Source organism: Pollachius pollachius (assembly GCF_949987615.1).
Source record: "Pollachius pollachius genome assembly, chromosome: 20".
Lineage (NCBI taxonomy): Eukaryota > Metazoa > Chordata > Actinopteri > Gadiformes > Gadidae > Pollachius > Pollachius pollachius.
The window spans coordinates 2,823,785-2,848,652 of record NC_136953.1 but is presented as its reverse complement, the minus strand read 5'-3'; the positions used below and the strand labels follow the sequence as shown (position 1 = coordinate 2,848,652).

General features: G+C 45.2%; 1 protein-coding gene across 1 annotated transcript in view; it reads left to right on the top strand.

The window, feature by feature from the left end:
* Positions 1–24,868, top strand: part of fgf11a (fibroblast growth factor 11a) — a gene marked incomplete at both ends in the record, with an annotated part of 80,310 nt that overhangs the window by 31,985 nt on the left and 23,457 nt on the right. Inside the window, one exon of the mRNA XM_079758483.1 lies at positions 10,119–10,229. Within this exon, the coding sequence (XP_079614609.1) occupies positions 10,119–10,229 (111 nt within the window). The remainder of the gene's footprint in view (positions 1–10,118; positions 10,230–24,868) is intronic.

Below are 24,868 nucleotides of genomic sequence, written 5' to 3'. Positions count from 1 at the left end.
AGTTGTTCGAAGTGCCACAGGTTAAATTAAAGACACACACACCTTAAACATTGAAGCTCAATTAAAGGCTATACCACAATGACTTCACTTCCACATCCTCATGGATACTGCTTGGTTTGCATGTACACGTGAACAGCGACTATGTGGTAAAATATTGGAAGTCTCTTTAGATATGACCATCTTCTAAATTACTAAATAGTTAATATATACTGTATTGAGTGTCCGTTGCATTACCACCTACTTTGGGAATATTCTCACATTTAACGTTATCGAGATCTGAGAGAAGAATTATTGGCATTTGGTCGCGCAGTTGTACTGAAACACTGTGGTTATTCATCCAGTATTTTTCACGCGATGCACCTCATTGTGCTATCTAAATCTGTCTCCTCCTTAAGATCATGGCAGGTCTCCAAGAGGCTCTCAGGATAGATCGCAGGCAGGTTGTCATTTAAATCTTCTAAGGGTCATATATGTCATGAATCATTTCATCGGGCAGTATAAAATACAATTGAATATGTCGAGAATATGGTAACATTTGCTCCTCATAGGTAGCGTTATTTGAAATACAAACTATGCACATTTGCAGCAATGTGGCTGTTTATCTATCAATAATGATCTGAGCGTTAAATATGTTTTAATTCATTTATTCATTTACTAGTAAGCTTAGCTTCACGGTAGTCCTGTCTAATTAAGAGCTTTTAAAAAGCAAAATACTACTGTTTATTAGTAAACTGAAGTCCTTGAATAATTGCATAATTGCAAATCTCATAGAATATGAAAATACATACGAAGTGCATGGAGTGCAAGCTTAAGCACTGCGCCTACTTTGAGAAAGAGTCCTTATTATTAAACCAGTTATAGAATACTTCTAAGTAGACATATGGCAGAAGAAAAAAGGGCTTACAACCCCTTAATACAATGTAAGCGGACAATATGATTTATATTCTTGGCTAAATGCCCTATATATATATTCATTTTGTGTAGTCTGAGGTTAGCTGAACTCACACGTTCAAGTGAAACCCCCCTTCAAGGAGAAATGAATCATTCAAGTGTTTCAGTTGGAACAGTAGATGACCCTACGATATCACCGAAAAACCTCAAATACTCAACGTAATCCATTTTACGTGCCTGTTTTGATTAATTGAAAATGACCACACTATTTTATCCAAAGCGACATGCAGTGACAACAGAATGATATTGCCTCCAGGTAGCATGTACCACTGTGGGGATTCAACCCAGCACATTTCAGCAGGGAGTTTAACTCCCTTGCTACAAAACCATCACTGCCCCCATCTCTTCCAAATAAATGAAATCAAATCGGAAGTTGGCAACTGCAACTGCATACCATAATCAAAAGTAACCTATATTCACGTCACGGAGTGCAATTAAACATTGCCGTGAAGCGCCGACTGCTATTGACATAAATGATCAACAAATAAAAAAAATAGATAATTATATGAACGTAATGTAATTCTATGAATTTTATGAATCCATCACTATGGATGCAATAAGAATACTGTTAGGGATTTAGCCTACTGCAGGTCGAAGTAAACTAAAAAAAACGTAGGTTTGCTGCTGCAGACGTTGAAATGGCTGAAATAAACTGCTGCAAGTCTTCCACCAATCAGAGATGTTCAGCGCTGCAAGCCCCTCCCCCTTTGTCCTACCTACGTCCTGCATCCCGAGCAGGGACAAAATTGCGGGTAAAATAATGACTTTATTAAGACCCTTGTTCCTGCAGTGGAAATAGTTCCTCGTTCCGGGGTAAAGTTCCTGTGGTTGAAACACGGCTTCTGAGGCAATTATCAGAAGCCACAAAAATGAAAAGAACATTGGGAACACACAAAAAAAGAAAAGAACACACAAATCAAGCTTGAGACCCATCCGTCCCCACTCATCATTGCCCCACCAATACTCCAAGCCAATCGAATTTGTGATTAGTGAGTGCAAAAAAACGAGAATGGTAATGGTGATCAAAGAAGGAGATTCCCCTTATAGAGAAGTGAGACGACAGAAAGAGAGAGAGAGGACAGGGGCATTCACCATCGAGAGCGAGGGATAGAGCCCTCCATAAAAATGAGAGGGAAGAAGTGATCAAACGGCTCGTTTTCTGAAGACCTGGCCCCTCCCTCCTTTACGTCCTACGAGGCTAAGTGTGCTGGTGGGTTTGCCAATGATTGATGGTGCCCAGTAACATAGTCATTACCATAGCGTCTCTCCCTGCACTCCTCCACATTATTCACTTGCGGGCTGGGCCACGCACAACCACTCTTGTAATTTTATTCAACTTACCCAAGCGTGAACGCAAATTGTCATGTGGTATGAGAAATAGACTAGAGGCATTTTGCTTTGGTTTTATTTCCACAGAGTGTTGGCGGTTCTATGACTATATGCTACCGAGCGATAGCGCCGTGATGGCCACTGGTAAAACGTCCAGAAGAACATACCAAACATGTGTTCAGTGTGTCTGACAGTGTGGACACCACTGCCACCTCTAGTCTGGAGAAGCAACCGTGACGAGGTGTCCCCAAGCAAGATGCCTCAGCCTGACTGCTCCTGACGAGCTGGCTGTCACTGTGTGTGGTCGACAACGCCGTCTGTGTGTGAATGTGTGAATGAACCTTTGTAAGTTGCTTTGGATAAAAGCATCAGCAAAATCCCCCAAATGTAAATTCAGAGACTCGAACGTTCAGCCACGAACGCGGTATCACAGGTAGTGCTTTGCTTAAGTGGTGAAACATCCCAAATAGAAAACAACACCCAAGACAGCCCTTTGCAGTGGAGAACTCTTGAGTGTTTCCCAATACACTATGGTTTATAATCTTGCAGACTCACTCGCGGGAATACTAATTTGCGATCAAACTCGACGCAAAGGTCAGTTAAGGTCTGTTGGGCCAGACGTCCCTGTGTCAGAGACAGATCTTTTTTCTATTTGATTCACTTCAACACATTTTAGGACAAGAAAGAGTGCATCGTGAGGACAGTTTGATACTGACCGGCGTGGCGGGTAACAGACTGTTCGACGCACACGCTCTCACACACAGTCTCTCACACACACAGTCTCTCACACACACACGCCCTCACACGCACACGCTCTTACACAAACACACACGCTCTCACACACACACACTGACAGAGACCCAAACTCACACACACACAAACTTGCACTCACACTCACACAGAAAGGCACACAAACAAACACACATACTTAGACATAAACCCACATATACACTGACACACAAACTCAAACACATATGCGCACACAGGTACGCGCACACTTGTACATATCTTTCATTTTTAACAAATTGCTCCCATGCTGATTCTCTCTCTCTCTCTCTCTCTCTCTCTCTCTCTCTCTCTCTCTCTCTCTCTCTCTCTGTCTCTCTCTCTCTCCGGTCTCTCTCTCTCTCTCTCTCTCTCTCCGGTCTCTCTCTCCGGTCTCTCTCTCTCTCTCCGGTCTCTCTCTCTCTCTGGTCTCTCTCTCTCTCCGGTATGTCTCTCTCTCTCTCCGGTCTCTGTCTCTCTCTCTCTCCGGTCTCTGTCTCTCTCTCTCCGGTCTCCGTCTCTCTCTCTGGTCTCTTCGTCTCATCAGAGGAGTTTGAGGTGGGTAATGAATATCCCATGGTGAGTGTTTGATACATGGCTTCACACTTACATAGATCCAATCTGCAGTGCGAGAGAGAGAGAGAAAGAGAGGTCGACAGAAAGTTACATAAAGAAAGACAGAGCAAGAGAGAGAGAGAGTTGCAGAGAGGCAAGGGAAGGGAGTAAGTGATCCCTGAAGCGGTGAGAGTGCAAACTCAAAGTAAGCAGGACAAGTTTCAAAAGAATATGAAGGGGTAAATAAAAGTATTGATTTGGAAATAAATCATGTCTAGTGAAAGGGAGTGGGTAAGCAAGGGCCTTCTGAGGGGCCGGGGGTTGGATACACAGTGAGGGGTGTCACAAGCCGACCGTGGCGGTTGTGGTAAAGAGGGGTGACGCACACAATTGACTGAGTTTAACAAAATGGTTTATTATAATCAAGTGGATATAACATAAGGTATGGCGTGTGTATTCAATCTAGTCAGTGATGTAAGTGTGTGCTTACGTAAAAGTGTATGGGTGTAGAGTTGTCAGGTGTAAACATACCTAGGATACAAGTAAACCAAAAGACCAAAGGAACAAACAATAAGTGGTGCCTCCCAAACGAGAACCCCCCCGACACTGGGCTTACAGGTCTACTTAAATAAGCCCGGCTCAGGTGTTGTCAATGAGCTCGTTAGGCTCCCCTCGTTAGGGTCGTGACACCTCCCCCCATAAGACGGAGGTCCCCCGAGAACTCTGTTCCCACAAAAAAAAACAAAGAATAAACCCTAATCCAAAACCGGAGCCCACGACAAAGCATCTGCAACCATATTGTCACAGCCTTTAATGTGTGTTGACCACCTATTCAGCCTCTGATTACGGCACCGCAGAGTATGCAAAAAAGTTAGTGGGTTGTGGTCTGTATAGACCACCAATGGTGCCACCCCAGACCCCACATAAACTGCAAATTGTTGTAGCCCCCTTCCCCCTTCCGACCAACTCTTCCCCCTTCCAACCAACTCTTCCCCCTTCCAACCAACTCTTCCCCCTACCAAACAACTCTTTACCATACCAACCAACTCTTTACCATACCAACCAACTCTTTGCCGGGTACCTGGTGCTTTGACACATGACAGTCAGTAAGTACTGACTACCAGACTTCGCAGGGGGCAGTGGTCCCACACAATCAATAATTAGATATTCAAACGGCTGACTAATAGCCGGAATCGGGAGCAATGGGTAAAATGACTAGTGAGCTCCCTCACAAAGTCCAAGTGCAACTGTTTAGCCCCCTTCTCCCACGTTCTAAAACGCTGGCGATACGCTTCCGGGACCAACTCATACGCCTTCAACACCGCATCTTTAAATGCCTGGTAAGAGAGATGCTCGTTAATCAAAGACGCATAGGTGTCCTGCGCTTTACCCACCAACACAGCCTGAAGCAGCAATAGTCTGTCCGCATCGGACCACTCCCTGAACTCTGCCAGCCGCTCAAACAAAGCAAAAAACACATCAGGATCCTGCTCATTAAATTTAGGCACCAGGCGCAAGCTACCCGCAATATCACAGGCCCTAGCTGGTGTAGGGTTACCATCCCCAGAAAGCTTACCCTCCCGAATTAACTCCAACCTAAACACCTGTAACTCATGCTCCCTCTTAGCTTCCTCACGCCTGTCACTACTCTGCTGCATTTGTAAATCATGATCAAACCGTAACTGCATTAACTCCCTCTGTTGTTCGAATGTCAACCCCTGCGGACGTGGTACTTTACCAGGAACATCAGCGCGTAAAACCCCACTGTCCTCGAAAGTAGCCACCAAAATATTCTTGACGGTACCCTTAAGCTGCTTGTCACCACTACTTACGTCTATTTGATAATGACCCACAATTTTTATCAACTGATTTATCAACTTTTAATGCACCGATCCAACACCTCCGCTACTGGTCCCTGGATAAATTCCTCCACCTCATCCATGACTGGACCATGAACTGAACCAAAAGCCAGAAGAGAGAGAAAAAAACACAGCCGAAATCAAGAGCACAAAACAATCAACCAAATCAACAGACAGAGCCACCAATGTGGCTGGGTGAATTAACAAATGCGGAATCTCCCTCTACCTAGACTAGCCTACCTCACTGACCCTAATCTTCGTGTGGAGTAGCGGCGGGCTCTTTAAACACCAACCCAGTAACCCGTTTAAGCCCCCAGCAAGCTGGGTACTCACCTGACAGCTACGGATGTGTCCCCGAGACAACTTCTCTAACTGTATACCACACAAAAATAACAAAACAAAACAAACCAACGTGGTTAAACCGCGTCGCTGTACCTCACAGGGAAACACAGGGAAAAAAATTCCACTCACCCCCCAATCACGCAACCACCGCTGATCAGTTCCACCTGTGTCAATACGCAGTGCACAGGACAAAATCTCTCCACATCGACCACATGCACCAAACAACCAAAACAAATCAACCAATCAAAAATGCATCTCCCCAACACAGGGTGCGCCGAACACAGTCACTCACCTGACATGCCCCAGCCAACCCTATCCACCAAGCACCAAACACGGCCTCAAACCAACTACAACAAAAACATTGGACGAGCCCCCACTTGTCACAAGCCGACCGTGGCGGTTGTGGCAAAGAGGGGAGACGCACACAATTGACTGAGTTTAACAAAAAGGTTTATTATAATCAAGTGAATATAACATAACATAAGGTATATTCGGTGTATTCGATCTAGTCATGGATGTAAGTGTGCGTACATTAAAGTGTATGGGTGTAGTGTTGTCAGGTGTAAACATACCTAGGATACAAGTAGACCAAAGGACCAAACAATAAGTGGTGCCTCCCAAATGACAACCACCCCGACACTGGGCTCACAGGTCTACTTAAATAAGCCCAGTGTCGTGGCAATTTCTCTATCAGATATTGCGTCTAAGACAGGTGAGATATTTAGATGCAAAAAGCACACAATACTTGTAGGCAATTGCTGGTCACATATATTTGTAATAAAAGTATGAACATAATCTGAAGTATCTTAAGTATGAATAATCTGAGGCCTCAGATGGGAGTTCGCCCTGCGTCTTACTTCATTCTCTAAAGGTACGCAAGGAGAAGTCCACCAAGTGTTCCAAGTAATGAGTTCTTATTCACTTGGGTTGGTTTCTGGAGGAGGGTCTGTCCCCCAATAAACCAAAAGGCTTTGTTTTACCAGATGGTAATCTCTACAATCGAAGCTCCCCAGGATGCCATTGAAGGGGTTCGCGGCCGTGCCATGTTACCTTTTGCTTCCTCAACGCTAGCCAGGGGGTCAAGGAACAGGCCCACACATCAAAGGATTGCATGGAAACAGATCACATCATAAAGAAGACATAGGAAGAGGCAGGCAATAAAATGCATCACACGAAACTCAAAGGTTCACACTTTAGATGACCCACAAGGAGTATAGAAGGCAGGCAATGTATACATATATATATCACACAAAATAGTAACAAAACTTAAGTTCATAGATAGACAAAAGAAAACAATACAACATGTAGATTTTCCATCACACCTGTTCAGGTGTTGTCAATGAGCTCATTAGGCTCCCCTCGTTAGGGTCGTGACAGGGGAATGATAGTTTGTGTGACCTGTGTGTGTGTGTGTGTGTGTGTGTGTGTGTGTGTGCTTGTGCGTATGTTTGTTTTTTTGTGAGTGTGTCTGAATATGTGTTTGCATGTGTGTATGTATGTGTAGTAAAGGCAACGTTTTGTCCAATCATTGCAAGGTACCGCCAATCCTACCTTTAAATGTAATATTGGTTTAATGTCTTCAGAAACCCAGAAATAAACGTGTATGTTTAACGTAAATGTAAAACCATAAAAATACCTGAAGAGAGAATCCTTTTAAAACTAACATTCGGTTCCAAATCCACACTCAAACCAATAAACAAAACTCTAACTAATAAATGACTGTGAACACTGTGAACCTGCCCTAATTGGAGGACGCTGAACAGACAGAATATGAAACAAACAAGAAAAAGGCTAACTAGGGAATGCTAGCCTAATGAACTCCGAGTCAAATAAGCGTTCTTATTGATGACACCCAGGCTGACGGAGCAATGAGCACAGCAGGTAGGGGAACTAACTACACTGCCAGAGCAATACATACAGCTTAGAGATTCACACAGTGCAGGTTCCAACAGGAACAGAGAAGATAAGTAATGTTATTATAGACTCAGCAAACCGGTTAAGGTAAAAAGAAAACGGATCAGAAACAACACAGTGGTGCATCAATGTACTACGTTCTGCTTCTATTTTAATATGCCTGCATTACTACTCTTTAGTCGGCTCTGCCCTCTCTCCCCCCCACGCTCCTGTATTCCTGTCCAGTGTTGCCCGATCGGATTGGCAATTTCCAGCCCAACTACAGTCTAAAAACCACCCAATTAGCCAAAAATACTTCCAAAACGTATATAGCCAGTAAACTGTTCAACCAGATACAATTTTGCAAGGGCAAATACACAAAGACACACCTAAATGCAACCTAATTATTAACTATGAAGTTATTTGGACGACAAGGAACATCTTTCATATATCTCTCACACACATGCATGTACACCTCACAAGGTCAATGTACAGAACACAATGACAGCAGCAATGTGTCTTACCTCAATGAGATGACATTCATGCACAACACACCAAATAGGCTTGTAAAAGACCAATGGGTGAGAACAATAAACCCCTGATGCAACCTAATTAACGTAATAGCTATAACGTTAGGTTGTACACAAGGTACTTAACGCTATCTCACACTCACACACACACACACACACACACCGTGTGCATGGACACAGCCACAGAAAATGTATGTTTGGTAAATGAGCTGAAATGAAACAATCCTCAAAATAGTCATGTATGAAATGATCAGAAGAAGATGATGAATAACATCAACTTGAAATCATCTTTCAAGAACTTAAAGAACATAAACCAGAGAACTATGTCCAGTCAACACCAGCTTGACGAATAAGTACATTAACCAAATCTCCCCAACAACTAGCAGGGAGGTATAAGTGAGAAGTATTTTGGCCTTGCCCCTAATTACTATTGGACACGTGCCCATCTCCCACCCCTTAATGCTAACGTTATTGGGTCAAATCGATCACGTCTATTGGTATTGATTGATGTTTGTAAAAATAATCTGAATGATCCCCCCAGTGTCTTTAAAAACCAGCCCATATTGTATGTACCCGCCCAATGATAATTTTTCCAGCCAATGAACCAAAACATACTTCCCGAATACAAATAATTCTTTTAATATTTGTATAAAATACATATTCTGGAAATCCCACTATTTGTGCTTTGCCGGATACCGTATTGGCTCCATCCCTCGTACACACACATGGAAGGGTTGTTTAAGACCTGAATGATGGCTTCACTCACACAAACCCCCATGTCAGTGGTAGCTCATTCAAGGGTGACCATAAGTGTTACATTTAAAAACTTAATCCACACCCATACATCTGTTTTAACTAGACCTGTATGGATTGAGAGCATGGGGGTTGGCTTGAGCAGGGCTAACGTAGCCAGTTATGAATTGCTAAAATATGCTTAAAGCGCCGACAAGGAGTGTATTCACTCTTTTACCCACATACCGGCGGTCTAATTCGAGCTCGGCAACTATAAGGATTACATTGCCCACGTTAATGACCAACCAATGGATTACAACAAACTACCAAGAGACAATGGAGCCATGGCTACTTTTGTTATTCATCCCTGTCTTTATTTAGTCAATTGATAATTTTTACTTCATAGAAATGTAAACAGAAATTCGAAGTCAATAGACGAATACATAGCCCAAACAAATGTCAAGTATGAGTCAAACAACGAGTTCTTGAAGAGAGAGAGAGGGGTGGATTTCTTCCCCCGATCACTGTGATGTATGTAAATGACAGGCCAAGGATAAAATAAAGGTGGAATTTGAGTCAGAATCAATTTTTCACCTACACAAGCGCACACAGGAATGTTCTGTGCTTACACACATACATACATACACGCAGACACATACACACACACACACACACACACTCACACACATTGTTTTCCTTCTGTCAACTTGCAGAGAGAGTTTGCATCGTGGTCCCATCAATCCTTTGAAGGCCACTGCTGACACACAAAGCGAACACACACACACACACACACACACACCCACACACACACACACACAGAAACACACATATGCACACACAGTGTTTGAGCGAAAGGACAGAGTAAATTTCAAAACCAGCCGTCTGTTTGGTTAAGTATTCCCTTCCACCAGGGAAGGTTCAACTAACCCCCTACGTCTCCCTGAACCCCTACCTCTCCCAGTGCCCCCGTGTATGTTGGAAGGTTCTGGGTTCGTAAATACTAAAACCACAAAAATGTCTCCAATGTTCACAATGTATGAAGCCTAACACACACATTTGCCAATGACCGCATTTCACATTGCATGCTGCATTACGCTCACTGTGTGTGAACGTGTACATCTGCGATGGCCTCGTGCACTAACCTCTCCCCTCCTCTCCACAGAGCCCCAGCTGAAGGGCGTGGTCACGCGGCTATACTGCCGCCACGGCTTCTACCTGCAGATGCTTCCCGATGGCACCATGGAAGGCACAAAGGACGAAGGCAGCTCCTTCTGTAAGGCACACAAACGCACATGCATGGTCCGACTGACATGCACGCACACTCACACAGACACACACACAAACATGCACACATGCCTGATCAGACACACACACACACACATGGTCAGACACATATGCACGCACATACACACACACACACACACACATACATACATACACACTGACACAAACATGCACACATGATCAGACACACACACACACACACACCCATGCATGGTCAGACACACATGAAGGAGCAGGCACACACACTCACTCCCATACCCATGCTGATGTTGCTTTGAACTTGAGCACTTTCCCCACACAGAGTACTACGCGTACACACAGCTTATCGGAGGGTGTGTGTCTCAGAACTGGAGGTTTTGAGGTCGGCCATCGAGGTTTCTTTTTGCATGCATAAACAAAATGTTTTTATTCATTACTTTCCTCAAAACCTTTTTCATCCGATTTTATTCTGTAGTTGAACAAGCCAGCACACTTGTTTTCAAGGTCTGTCTGATGCCCAAACACACACAACACACACACACACACACACACACACACACACACACACACACACACACACACACACACACACACCTACTCGAAACCGTACAAAATAGAGTTAGCTTCCAGAGTGGTTGGTGTTATTGCATGCTTTTCAACAGGGTCAGCTTCTCGTTCACATTGGTTCCCCTCACTGCTCCGAGAGAACATGCATCGGACTCCCACCAAACACAAGGATTCAGACAGCGAGACACGTCGATGAATAGACAGACAGACAGACAGACAGACAGACAGACAGACAGACAGACAGACAGACAGACAGACAGACAGACAGACAGACAGACAGACAGACAGACAGACAGACAGACAGACTGACAGAGAGAGAGAGCGAGAGAGAGATAGATAGATAGATAGATAGATAGATAGATAGATAGATAGATAGATAGATAGATAGATAGATAGATAGATAGATAGATAGATAGATAGATAGATAGATGGATGGATAGATAGTGACGTATGGACGGACAGATGGATTGCAACCAGAACGTGACAGGGAGAGAGAATAAAACACACACACCCTAACACACACATACTCTTTGCTGACATGCTTGTGTACAACCTTCTTGTTTGCTGTGTTGTGGTATTTTTTTATATATCATAATCATTTAGTCTTACGGTGCCACTGGTGAGCGACGCTCTCCACAGTTCTGTGTTTGCAAATGTCGTCCGCTGATCATCCGCTTAGTCACCATCTGCCCACTCCTGCCCGCCTGTCTGTCTGCTGTCTGCTGTCCGCTGACTGTCTGTCTGTCTGGCTGTCCCTCTCCCTGTTTGATCCGTGAATCATCCCCAAGTGTCCCCACCACAGCCGTCCGTATATCCGTCTACATCCTGTCGCTCTCTCTGACCCATCTGTCTGTCTGTCCGTCTCCATCCTGTCGCTCTCTCTGATCCATCTGTCTGTCCTTCTACATCCTGTCGCTCTCTCTGACCCATCTTATCTGTCTGTCCGTCCCTCTGTCCGTCTGTCTGACCTGTCCGTCTGCCATCATTACGCCGTGCATCAGTGACTCAACAGCTGTCTGCCTCGTCATGGCAGCGCTGCGGTCAGACACAGTGTGTTATGTAACGGACCACAGGGAACCCTACAAGGCAGGGTAAAGAGCCGGACTATGTTAGGATCTATGACCTTTGCTAACTACAACATACTATATATGTAGGTCATGTATGTGAACTGGACAATGGCAAACTACTGACCTGAGGATGCCAAGACAGATTTGGACTGGGATAGAGAGGCTGCTGGACATGGATGTCCGGCAGGCCAGGAGAATGATGATGAAGAGAACACAGTTCCTGCGACTGCTGGACCACAGGTTCAAGCAGGAGCCCCCAAAGGCCACTAATGCGTCTAGTGGGAAAATATGATGATGATGATGATGATGATGAGGATCGATCTTCTTCTGTATACAAGGAGCACGCGCTGGTCCTGTCGTTTAAAGAAGCACCCTCCCTCCAATCCTTCTCACCTTTGTAGGCCGGCTGTTTTTTTTGGCCGCTATAGAGATTTCTTAGTGTTTCTCTTTTGGGCGCGAAAAATATGTACTCCAACAATTGATATGAATGTCCTTAGTTAATGTGCACACGCTGATGTACGTACAAAAGCGCTCGACAAAGCATTTGAATCACAGGTGTGAACCACACAACAAACACACACAAATGCTCACACACACAAACACACACACACAAACACAGACACACACACACACATACTCATTACCGCAATGCTGGTTACCGCCACCATGTCTTTGCCGATAATGGGGTAATGACTGCCCTCAGCCTGGAATCCCCCACAATCCTCCTGGGCCTTTTAGCTCTTTATTGTTGTAAGTGTTTCTCTGCCCTGAAAACGCGATTGGCATGGATTAGGACGTATGGGAAAATAGCATTACCGTTTGGCACAACTGGTATCCTGTGATTTCAATGAAGAGTGATTTGGAACTGAGTACGTGTTTACACGTGTGCATGTGTGTGTGTGTGTGTGTGTGTGTGTGTGTGTGTGTGTGTGTGTGTGTGTGTGTGTGAGACAGTGTGCACTTTCCTTACATCTGTGCTGTAACTGTGGCCGTCCCTGTGATTGTGTTGAATGGGGTTTTCAGAGAGAGACAGAGAGATAGAGAGGGTGGGAAAGAGAAGGGCAAAAGAATGAGAGCGAGAGAAAGTGCAAGTGAGGAAGAGAGAGACTTTCAGTTAAGTTGTGGAGAAGTCATGAATCTTGCACTTTCCTAGCTAGTTTCTGTATTCATCGCGGTGTAGGCGGGATGTGGTGGTGAGAGTGATTGACATCATTGTAATGGAGTATCAATCATCTACCTATACCCTCAGGATGTTGAATAGGGTGAGTGTGTGTGTGTGTGTGTGTGTGTGTGTGTGTGTGTGTGTGTGTGTGTGTGTGTGTGTGTGTGTGTGTGTGTGTGTGTGTGAGTGTGTGTGTGTGTATTTGGCTGAAAGGCCTATCCTCTGTAGTGTGAGAATGCAAGCTTTCTACCAAGGCGGCTCCAGTCAGCCCAAGATCCCTTGCTATCGGCATACACTGCGATATCCACTGTCCAACTTATCCTCAGCAATCTCAGAGATGCAAGCCTGCCCCTTCATGCCCATTTTCTTTAACACACACACACACACACACACACACACACACACACACACACACACACACACAATCATGCACACGCACACACACACACACTCACACAATCAGGCACCCACACACACACACACACACACACACACACACATAAACACACACACACAATCATGCACACGCACACACACACACACTCACACAATCAGGCACCCACACACACACACACACACACACACAAAGACACAATCAGACACACACACACAATCAGACACACACACGCACACAAAAACATCTCCACCTTCCAAGCTAATTTTCAAAACAGTTTACAGGGCGCTGAAACATAACATGAACATCAACTCAAATCTATGTTCTTCCTATTTTCATGTTGGCTGAACGAACCGAGCAGATGTGTTGCATTGAGCGTGCCGCCCAGGGAGAGAGGGAAAGGGCACCCTGACCTCCCCTGACCTCCAGCAGGGGGCGGTCTCGGTGGGTTTCTGTGGGCATGCAGTAATTATGCGCCTCACTGCGGCGGCGTATGCTAAGGAGGCCACAGAAAGGTCTAGATCAGCAGCCAATGGGATTAATAATAGAGCAGAAAGTGGCGGTTTGGATTCCTAGCACCGTACTTGTTGACTGGCTGCGTATATGACTGACTGTTTCCTGTCGTGCTGACTCACTGCTTGTGGCAGCCTGACTTACATATATCTACTGGTATAGGAGGCAGTACAGGTGTGTGTGTGTGTGTGCGTGCGTGCGTGCGTGCGTGCGTGCGTGCGTGCGTGCGTGCGTGTGTGTGTGTGTTAATGTATAACTGTATGACTCAGCTGTAAACACAAACACACACACACACACACACACACACACACACACACGTACATTACACAGGGAAATATGCCACGTCTACCACAATAGTCAGTTGGTCTACTGACAGTGGTGCAAACAAACACACACACACACACACAATCACAGTTGCCGGGGAAAAAATGACTTGAAAGTGCAAGTTGACTGCTCAATATCCATCCAGCCCGCATAAATCCATCCATCTAACCATTCATCTGGACCACCCTACTCCCTTCACACCCATCCCCTGCCTCTACTGTCTCTGCTCCTCCCTCCTCCCTCCTCCCTCCTCCGTCCTTCCCCTCTAATTGATCCATTCGGTAGAGAGGCCTTGGAGGATGAATGGGGAGGAGGTTCATTTGGCTGAGGGTCCCCAGCGCTTTGCCAGGTGTTTTACAGCTCCACTACCGCACTAATTGTTCATTTCAACACAGACGTCCTGTCGTATCAGAGCAGCCCTCCAACCTGCATCCACCCAGCTCTTGTATCCTATACACCAGCTGTTCTAGGCGCTCTGCTTCGGCCACACACGGTGCTGAGTGGGGTGGCAGTAGCTCGGGAGGTAGAGCGGGTTGACTGGTAACCGGAAGGTTGCTAGTTCGATCCCCGGCTCCTCCTAGCTGAGTGTTGAGTTGTCTGACTGACTGCTTCAGATGAGCTGGCTGTCGTCCTGTTGACACACTACCATCGGTGTGTGAATGTGTGATTGAATCGTTGTTAGTTGCTTTGGTTAAAAGCATCAGCAAAATCCCTAAAATGTAAATGTTTCCTTACCGGACACCAACTAATCATCCGCACCTGTGCTAAGGTCGTCATGCCTAATTATTCCCTCTGCTCACCTCACTTCCTGCTGTATCTTCACAAATGTTTGTTGTAAACTAGTTATTCTGTTTTTACAAACAAAACGCTGGGATCCTCGCAGAGACAGGGGGGAGGATCCCGCAGGTAAAGGTGAATGAAAATGATGATTAGTGAAGCGTCCATGCATCATGGAGGGAGCTGGGGAGAGGTGGAGAAACAAATGGGATGCTTGAATACATGATGAGACGGGAGAGGGGTCGGGAGTTGTGTGTGCGCATGTGTGTGCGTGTGTTGGAGGGAGAAGCAGCTGGCATGGGGCTGACGGCCCCCTCCATCACCGCACTAACCCCCCCCGCTGGTGGGAGGTCAGGGAGAGCTGGTAGGCTGGCCAACACCCCCCCCCCCCCCCCTCCTCCTTGCCCCCATGGCTCCTCACCCCCCCTCTTCACTCTCCCCCGTCCAATGGCTTATGTAACTTGGCTGGGAGCGATGTGAACCGGATATCATCTGGAGGACAAGAAGGAGAAATGGGAGACAGAATGTGTATGTTTGAGTTCGTGAGTTGAATGTGCACAACGTTGGAGGAAAGAGATAGGGAACAGGTGCTATGTGTACCATTGAGCGCTTGGATATATAGATATATAGATAGATATAGATACATGTATCAGCATGACGATTTTGAATTTATACCATAACACGCAGAAGGGACAATTGCACTTCAGCATGTGTAACTGGGATGTTATTGTATGTGTGTGTGTGTGTGTGTGTGTGTGTGTGCGTGCGTGTGTGTGTATTTGTGTGTAGTGTGTGTGTGTGTGTGTGTGTGTGTGTGTGTGTGTGTGTGTGTGTGTGTGTGTGTCCTGACATTGACATCCAGATTCCAGAGTGGGAAACAGGTTTAGTGGAGGAGTGAAAGAGGGTCAATTTTTATTCATATACAATAACTCTCTCTCTCTCTCTCTCTCTCTCTCTCTCTCTCTCTCTCTCTCTCTCTCTCTCTCTTACTGTCTCTTACTCTCTCTTATAGACAAGCGTAATGTGGTACACTAAAACGTTCAACACTTGAGGACAGAACTGTTGAAAAGTTAATCAAAAGTAATGTATTACTGTCTCGCTCCACTGGTAGAGCGAGGCATTCACACGGCCAGGGTGAGGGGTTCCATTCCCCCAGTACACCCATGCTAAGGAATGCATTCTGTCAAAGCATCCTAACACGATATCATAAATCAACTCCAGTTTTTGCAAGTCGACAGACAAAGGCTTTTCAGACCAGAGGATTGCGGAGAGATGAAGGGAGCAAGAACAAATGGGTTTAGAGGGAGAGATGGTTCTTTTCTTCTCTCTCTTCTTTCCCTGTTGTTTTCAAGCTGTTTGTCCCCAGAAAAAGCTGATGGTTTGAGGAACGATCTGCCGCTGGGATAATCAACTATAGACTTAACCAGTCACAAAGACTGAAATGAATGGCGGTGATTCAAGTTATTTCTGCTCAATGCCGTTCTTGTAAAATACACATCACATACCTCTACTTTGAGGAAAATCTTGCTGAACAAAGTGGTTATTATAGCCTATTTTGGGTCACTGCTGGCATACCAGTGATAAACCAGTGCTGTACAAAGCACTACCTCACTAGAAATAAGTGCACTTTGCTAGGTGGACCTGTAGTTAGCCATGGAGTCCAGTTGTGAAACAGATATACTGTATGTAAATGTATCCCAGTTGAAATTCGGGTTCTGGTTATTTAAAATAATAAACAATCTTATATAAGAGTTTATTATTTTCATAATGTTTTGTTGACGTTTGTGTAATGGTTGCAAACTTTGTTAATGTTATTTGATGTATTGTAAATGTTGTATATATCCTTTGCTTAATTGAACTGTTATATGGCCATCCAACCAGAAGGGGCGCAATAAGGTGTTTGCGGGTGAATGTGGAGAAGGCGGGAAAGTGGAGAAAAGGGAAGACGTGCTGGAACCCATAAGATTGAAGATTGTGTCTGGTAAATGAAAGTAAATTTCAACACGAACTTGAAAACTTGAAAGCTCCACCGGACCGGTTCACATACGACCCGGTCAGTTAATTGAGAGAAGTAGCTGAACAGTGGCCTGCTAACTAACGCAGCCAGCGACGCTACTGCCACGGGGTTTCCGAGGGACCGCCACACGAGATAGCGGGTGTGACCACGCGGGTTGGCTGACAGGGCTCGGGCGAAGGAAATCACGCGACAAGCAGTGAGGAGCGCCTGTGTCCTTTCCACGGACTTCCTCAGGACTTCCACGGACTTCCTCAGGACTTTCACGGACTTCCACGGACCTTCAAGGACGCCCATCGGGTTTTCCTGGACGTGTGAGTAGGCGACCGAGTTCTCTTGGCTTGGAGGAGCGAAGAGGACTATCCATCAACAGGCCTGCAACGGGGTTTCCTTTTGTAAAGGATTGTTTTATTTTGTTTCTTTTATGTGCCGGCTTAGTTAGTAATGTTAATTATTTGTAGCCTGTATGGTAATAAGATGTGCGATATGGGATCTATGACATGCACTTATATTGTTCTCAAATAAGTAAACGTTTTAACTACTTACCCTTTTGTTGGTTGGTTTGCTAAATACGTGTAGTGTGGATATTGTGTGTGTTTAGTGGTTAATATTTAATAAGGGTGCTGGTGTTATATGGTTAGCATAATATAGGAAATCAAAACTAATAATTTAAGATTGATTGAAGAACCTAGGGCCCTGCCCTCTTTATTATAGGGGTAAAAGGGCTACATAAAATGGAGGCCCCGCTGGGATTAGTTTGGGTTTCAAGATGACCAGTACCAGTTAATTAGTGAAATTAAAGCTGCAGTATACACTTTTTTTTTGTTCTGTTTTTGACAAATATTTGAGAATGGAAAGTCAAGCTGAGCTTGTGTCAGAGCTAAAGGGCTGGTGCCTTGGAGAAATATTGGATGAGGCTCATGCACTTATGGTTCTCATTCGATTCAAATTGAAGAGACCCTGCACACAGTTAAATGTCTGTGCCGTGTTCGTGTCCGAGGTAGGAATTACAACATGAGGCGCAACAGGTATATGATCCTGTGTGAGTGTCGTGAAGAGTTAAAGAGAGAAAATGTTCCTGCTGAAGTGATGCCTACTGATGGTAATGAGGCGTGGCCTATTATCATAGTAGGTGGAGCCCTACATGCAGTAGATATGGGCCATATGGCCTAAAATCCATATTGCGATATACATTGCAGCCTCTTGCGATAACGATATATATCACGATATAAAATCATAAAATAACCGTTTCAGAACAGGTTACATAGACCCTAAGGAAAGCCAAACTGCTAAATGTATTTTAAAAAAGAGAAATATAGTATGTCATTTCGAGAACATTTATTGTGAAACACTGTAATCATACAACATAATGTTGCAGATAAATAAAATTAGTATTGGGTTTCTTTCCTTTAGTGGAAACCATTCTAAAAGGCACTACACTTAGTTTATGTCCTTGGTTCTTAAATGCCACCCAAGATGCAGAGAACAGGAAAAACGGGTGTCTTTCTAGATAAGGAACAGACACTGTACTGACAATTAGGGATGGGCATGATTAATTGATGATCGATCATTGAGTGTTAAGATTTTTGTCAATTACGTGATATTTTTAACCATCAAAAGGAGGTTGACCCAGCCGGAGAGGTGGTCTCGGAGACGTTGCTCAACATGGAGCAAAGAGGAGACGGAACGTCTTTTGGATATTTGGGTCCGATATGCAAAAGACATTCCGTCTCCTCTTTGCTCCATGTTGAGCCACCACCCGACGGTCCGACAAAAGCAAGTAAAAAGTATGCTGGAAAACATAACTTAAAAATGCCGATGCATTTAACACATTCCGAGTCAGGATGAGGGAGAAGGAGTTGGACCAGTCCGCAGATCAATATATATCACGCTGGATATCCATGATTGTTTACTTTCACCGGTGCTTCCCCCCCCCCCCCCTTTTTCTTTAACGCTTTACAACGCCCCAGACCTTTTTGTCCAATGATTTAACCCATTCAGACCGGACCACGCATCTGTGCGTGTTTACCTTTAAGACCGGATTGCGCATCAATGCGTGTTTACCATTAACCCATTTGTACCGGCTGCGCGGAGCAACATTGTATCTACTAGATACAATGTTGCGCCGCACAGCAGCCGGTACAAATGGGTTAACGTTCTTTGCACACATGCAGGTTTGTTGACGAATTCTGGCACTGTTGCGAAAATTGCAATGTGAAAAGGAATTGCACCAAACCAAAAATTAAACATTGTAGTTTGCGTCATCAACATGCATTATCGCGATAGAGCGATAGAATTAAAATCTCTATCGTAGGCCATTTTTTATCGTTTATATCGTATATCGTTTATATCGCGCATTACTAACATGCACCGGTAGATAACTTCAGTGAGTTGTTAGCCGGAGCGCAGCAGGCTGAGGAAAGGACAGGGGAGAAACCCCAGAGCATTTCCCCTACTCCAGTTTCCCCCAGTAGCCAAACTGAGTCCATTCTGCGTGCACTTGGTGATTTGCTCGATAAGTCAAAGCCCAATATTGATAATGGAAGCTATCGCCGCTTATGTGTTTTCTCTGGAACCCTGCCCACTCCAGCAGGTGAAGAGCAGGTTGAACACTGGCTAGAGCAAGCACAGCTTATGGTCGAGGAGTGTGACTGTTCTGTTAAGGAGAAAAGGCGTAGGCTAATGGAGAGTCTAAAAGGTCCTGCGCTGGAAATAGTCAAAGCAGCCAAAGCCGGCAATCCGGATGTTAGCCCAGAACAGTGCCTTGAGGCAGCTGAGCATGTGTTTGAGACAGCAGAGTCTGGAGATGATCTGTACTTGGCGTTTCGCTTAAAGCAGCAGCAATCAGGTGAAAAGCTGTCCGACTTCCTGAGGCGTCTTGAGCGGTCACTAGATTGATTAAGAAAGGTGGTGTCATGCTGGACAGAGTAGATAAAGTACGCTTAGAGCAGCTGTTGAGAGGTGCTGTAGCATCTGACTTGATGTTGGTCAATCTCCGCCTAAGAGAGAGGAGAGACAGGCCGCCAACTTTTCTTCAGCTGTTGAAAGAGTTGAGGACAGAAGAGGAGTATGAGGCCTCAAGGAAAAGGCTCAACCCCGCTGTGCAAAGTGTTCATGTGAAGCCAGAGATTGATACTAAACAGGCTGAAATCCAGGGCTTAAAGGCAGAACTAAAAGAGCTCAAGGCCCTAGTAGCTGCTGTGGTGACTAGGCCAGATCAGTCCATGCTAGAACATGTTGAGAAAACGCCTTTCAATGCATCTCTGCACAGTGAGCCTGGTCCTGATTCTGAGCTAAAGGCATTGAGAAAGGAAATGAAGCGGCTACAAACAAAGTTCACCCATAAGGCAACTAACCAAGAGGCTGCAGCTGCAGTCTCAAAAGTAGAAGCTTCAAAATATGACTCCCGTTCTCCCCGTGGACCACTAAAAGACAAGCAACAGACAAGAGATGTCACAGCTGATGATGTAAACTGTGGGTTGAAGAAGAGTGCAGTGTCTGTGCAGAGTACAACTATCCCTGACGGTTTGGTTGGGCCACCTAGTCTCGTCAAGTTGAAAGTTAGTGGTCAACCCTGCACCGCCCTGTTAGACAGTGGGTCTCTGGTGAGGATTATATTTGAGCCCTGGTACCAAAAGTACTTGCCAGATATACCCATTCAACCTGTCTCCGGTTGGCACTTTGGGGTTTAAGTGAATCCAGAGGCAGCTATCCCTACCGTGGCTACGTAGTGGTAGACCTGGAGTATCCTGCAGAAATTTTGGGTACCCCTCAAACTGTGACGGTTCTCGCCCTCATATGTCCGAGCCCCAAGACGGCAGATCAGACCTCTGTCATTGTTGGAACAAATGCCAGTCATGTTAGACGCTTAGTGAAGCAATGCAGGGACAGTGGAATTGATATAACTCAGACCCTGGGCATCAAAGCATATGAAACATGCGACCAGGCTCCTCCAGAAGTGCTGGAGGAGGGAGGAGATGAGGTTGGCTGTGTGAGGTGTCAAGGACCCGGTCCTTTGACTATACCCCCTGGTGGTGATATGCAGGCTGTTTGCAAAATCGAGCTCATGCATGCTGTTGACCAGGAAATATTGATGGTAGATTCCTCCCCAATAACCCCACTTCCAGCTGGTGTGACATTTCAAGCCATGGTTGTGTGCAGTCAGGCAATGGACATCAATAGTTTCAGAGTATGGATAAATAATGACTCTTTGAGAGACAGCCATACCAATGGGAACAGTGATTGGCCACATGCACCTGGTTGATTCAATCGCTACCATCCCTCCCAAAGAAACAACTTCATCAGAGTTTGATGTAAGTATGATCAACTTCGGAGACTCACCAATCTCGACAGAATGGAAGACCCGACTTTGTGAGAAGCTGTCACAAAGGTCCCATGTCTTCTCAATGGAAGAGTGGGATGTTGGCCTAGCCAAAGGGGTAGAACACCATATCCGACTATCCAACGCACGACTGTTCCGTGAGCGTTCACGTCGATTGGCACCGGCAGACATTGAAGATGTGCGCAAGCACCTTCAAGAACTTCTGCAGGCCGGTACCATATCAGAGTCCCGAAGTCCCTATGCTTCCCCTATAGTTGTCGTTAGGAAGAAAAATGGAACCATTAGGATGTGCATTGATTACAGGCTTCTGAAAAGTCGTACCATCTCAGATCAATACACAACAACTTGTATTGACGATGCGCTGAACGCCTTGACAGGAAGCCAATGGTTCTCTGTCCTGGACCTCAGAAGCGGCTATTACCAGATAGCAATGACTGAAGAGGACAAGGAGAAAACGGCATTCCTCTGTCCGTTAGGCTTCTACCAGTTCGAGCGAATGCCGCAGGGCATAAGTGGAGCTCCGGCGACCTTTCAGAGGTTAATGGAGAAGGCAGTAGGCGACAGGAACTTGCTGCAGGTGTTGGTCTACCTCGACAACTTGATAGTTTTCGGAAGGACTCTTGACGAGCACGAGAAAAGACTACTTAAGGTGCTGGATCGTCTTGGAGAGGTTGGACTGAAACTGTCTGTTGACAAATGCCAAGTCTGTTGGCCGAGCGTGAAATACCTTGGGCACATAGTGTCCGCTGACGGTGTTGCTCCTGATTCCGAAAAAATCGAGGCAGTCACAACCTGGCCTCAACCAACAAACTTGAAGACCTTACAGTCGTTTTAGGATTCAGCGGCTATTATCGAAGATTCATAGCCAATTATGCAGCCATTGTTCGACCCCTGACAGAGCTCACAAAAGGTTAAGCTCCAACCCAAAAGAGCAAGAAAACTGCTCATGACAGGAGTAAGATCTATCTGAAAGAGTCAGAGGCATTCGGGGACAGATGGGATCAGTCTTGCACCAGTTCATTCCAACAGATCATTCACTGCCTGACGCACGAACCTGTCTTGGCATTTGCAAATCCCAAAAGCCTTACATCCTGCACCTGAATGCAAGCTTGAAGAGACTTGGTGCAGTACTCTACCAAGAGTACACAGAGGGTTTGCGACCAGTGGCCTTTGCAAGTAGAAATCTGAAACTGTCAGAGAAAAACTACACTGTCCACCAGTTGGAGTTTTTAGCTTTAAAATGGGCTGTAGTTGACAAACTTCATGATTATCTGTATGTGGCCAGATTAACAGTACGTACAGATAACAACCCTCTTACGTACGTGCTCTCCACTGCAAAGCTCAACGCAGTAGGGCACAGATGGCTAGCTGCCTTGTCAACGTACGAGTTTGATTTACAGTATCGTCCTGGCCATCACAACATAGATGCTGATCTATTATCAAGATTGGTACCAGACGAAAAGAGCTCAGAAGAATGGAGGAATTATCACAGACTGGTGTGAGGGCCATATGCCAGCGTGTCTGCACCCCTGAGACTCCTACCCATCCCCTGCGGTGTGTCGATCAGTTGGGAGCATCTCCTCGGTGCATTCCAGATGTTTATGCTCATTCAACCTTCTTGGCCTCAGATACCTTGAAACAGATTTCAAGGCAGGAACTTAAGGGGGCACAGGAAGGGGACTCAGCTATAGGACCAGCCATACAGGCTATCAAAGATGGAAAATGGCCTGTAGAGAAACATGCCAGTCCAGAACTCTCCCAGTTAAAGCGAGAGGTGGGGAAGTTGAGCATGAAGGATGGACTGCTGCCTCATTTGAGCAAACGATCTTCTGGGGAAATTGTCAGTCAGTTAGTCCTGCCTAAGGAATATCGAGAGATGGTTCTGAGGTCAATGCACGATTGGCTAGGACACCTGGGGGTTGAGAGAACCGTTGACCAACTGAGGAGCAGATTCTTTTGGCCAAAGATGTCTCTAGAAGTTGAGCAGTACATTAAGAATTGTTGTGAGTGTGTCACCCACAAATCTCTTCCTCAGCGAGCTTCCCCCTTGCACCAGATCGTGAGCAAAGGTCCTATGGACCTGGTGTGCATCAACTTTCTCTCGATGGAACCCGATTCGAAAGGCATCATCAATGTGTTGGTGGTCACCGACCATTTCACACGCTATGCTCAGGCTTTCCCAACAAGAAACCAGAAAGCTCAAGTTGTAGCAAAGGTCCTAGTGGAAAGGTATTTCCTACATTATGGACTACCAGCGAGGATCCATTCGGATCAAGGAAGAGATTTCGAAAGCCGACTGATAAGCTGTGACTCGCCGGAGGAGTGAAATATCCTCACGTAAAACACAAAAAGTACAAAGGGAGTTGCAGGAAATGTCTGATTCATCATCTGACCCTGAGTTTTATGCACCTTGCAGAACTCACCCGAGAGAGTTGTTTCACAGAGCTCTAGACAATGTTAGACACACAGTTGCTGCTCAAGAAGAGAACCATCAGGCAGATGGAAGTGGTGCTGATGCTATATCCTCATCTAATGATGACGAAGAGCCAGAGCACCATAGCTTGAGAGACCAAGAGTCTGATCGAGAGTTAGCTCCTGGTGGCACCAGTGATACTGATTCAGAGTCTGGCCCTGAGCAAGAGACTTTCAATGTGTCCAAAGATAATGGGAGGCTAAGATCCGAGCCTAGGCCAAAGAGAGCAATAAAGCCACCAGTCAGGCTTACATATGATGAGCCGGGTAGATCCAGAGATCAGTCTTTGACCATTGTACACCGAGGTATTGTCATTAAGATTGGACATACTTAAAGCAACATTTGTAACTCTCCATTTCCCTTAGTTTGAGTCTTTTAGTGTTGTATGAGGACATACAGACCTTTTAGAAGGGGGAGGGTGTAACCCAGTTGAAATTCGGGTTCTGGTTATTTTAAATAATAAACAATTTTATATATAATATTGTTAAGTTTATTATTTTTCATAATATTTTGTTGACGTTTGTGTAATGGTTGCAAACTTTGTTAATGTTATTTGATGTATTGTAAATGTTGTAGATATCCTTTGCTTAATTGAACTGTTATATGGCCATCCAACCAGAAGGGGGCGCAATGAGGTGTTTGCGTGTGAATGCGGAGAAGGCGGGAAAGTGGAGGAAAGGGAAGACGGTAGGGGAAAAAAGACAGCACCTGCTTGTGATGGAGTACAGTCTTGTTGAAGGCTGATGACATATTAGCAACTTATAAGATTCAAGATTGTGTCTAGTAAATGAAAGTAAAGTTCAACACAAACTTGAAAACTGGAAAGCTCCAGCGGACCGGTTCACATACCGGTCCGCTGTTATTTGGTGTTATATGGTTAGCATAATATAGGAAATCAAAACTAATGTTTTAAGATTGATTGAAGAACCTAGGGCCCTGCCCTCTTTATTATAGGGGTAAAAGGGCTACATAAACACTCTCCATATTGATGCTACCAAAATGAGGTATACCTCTAC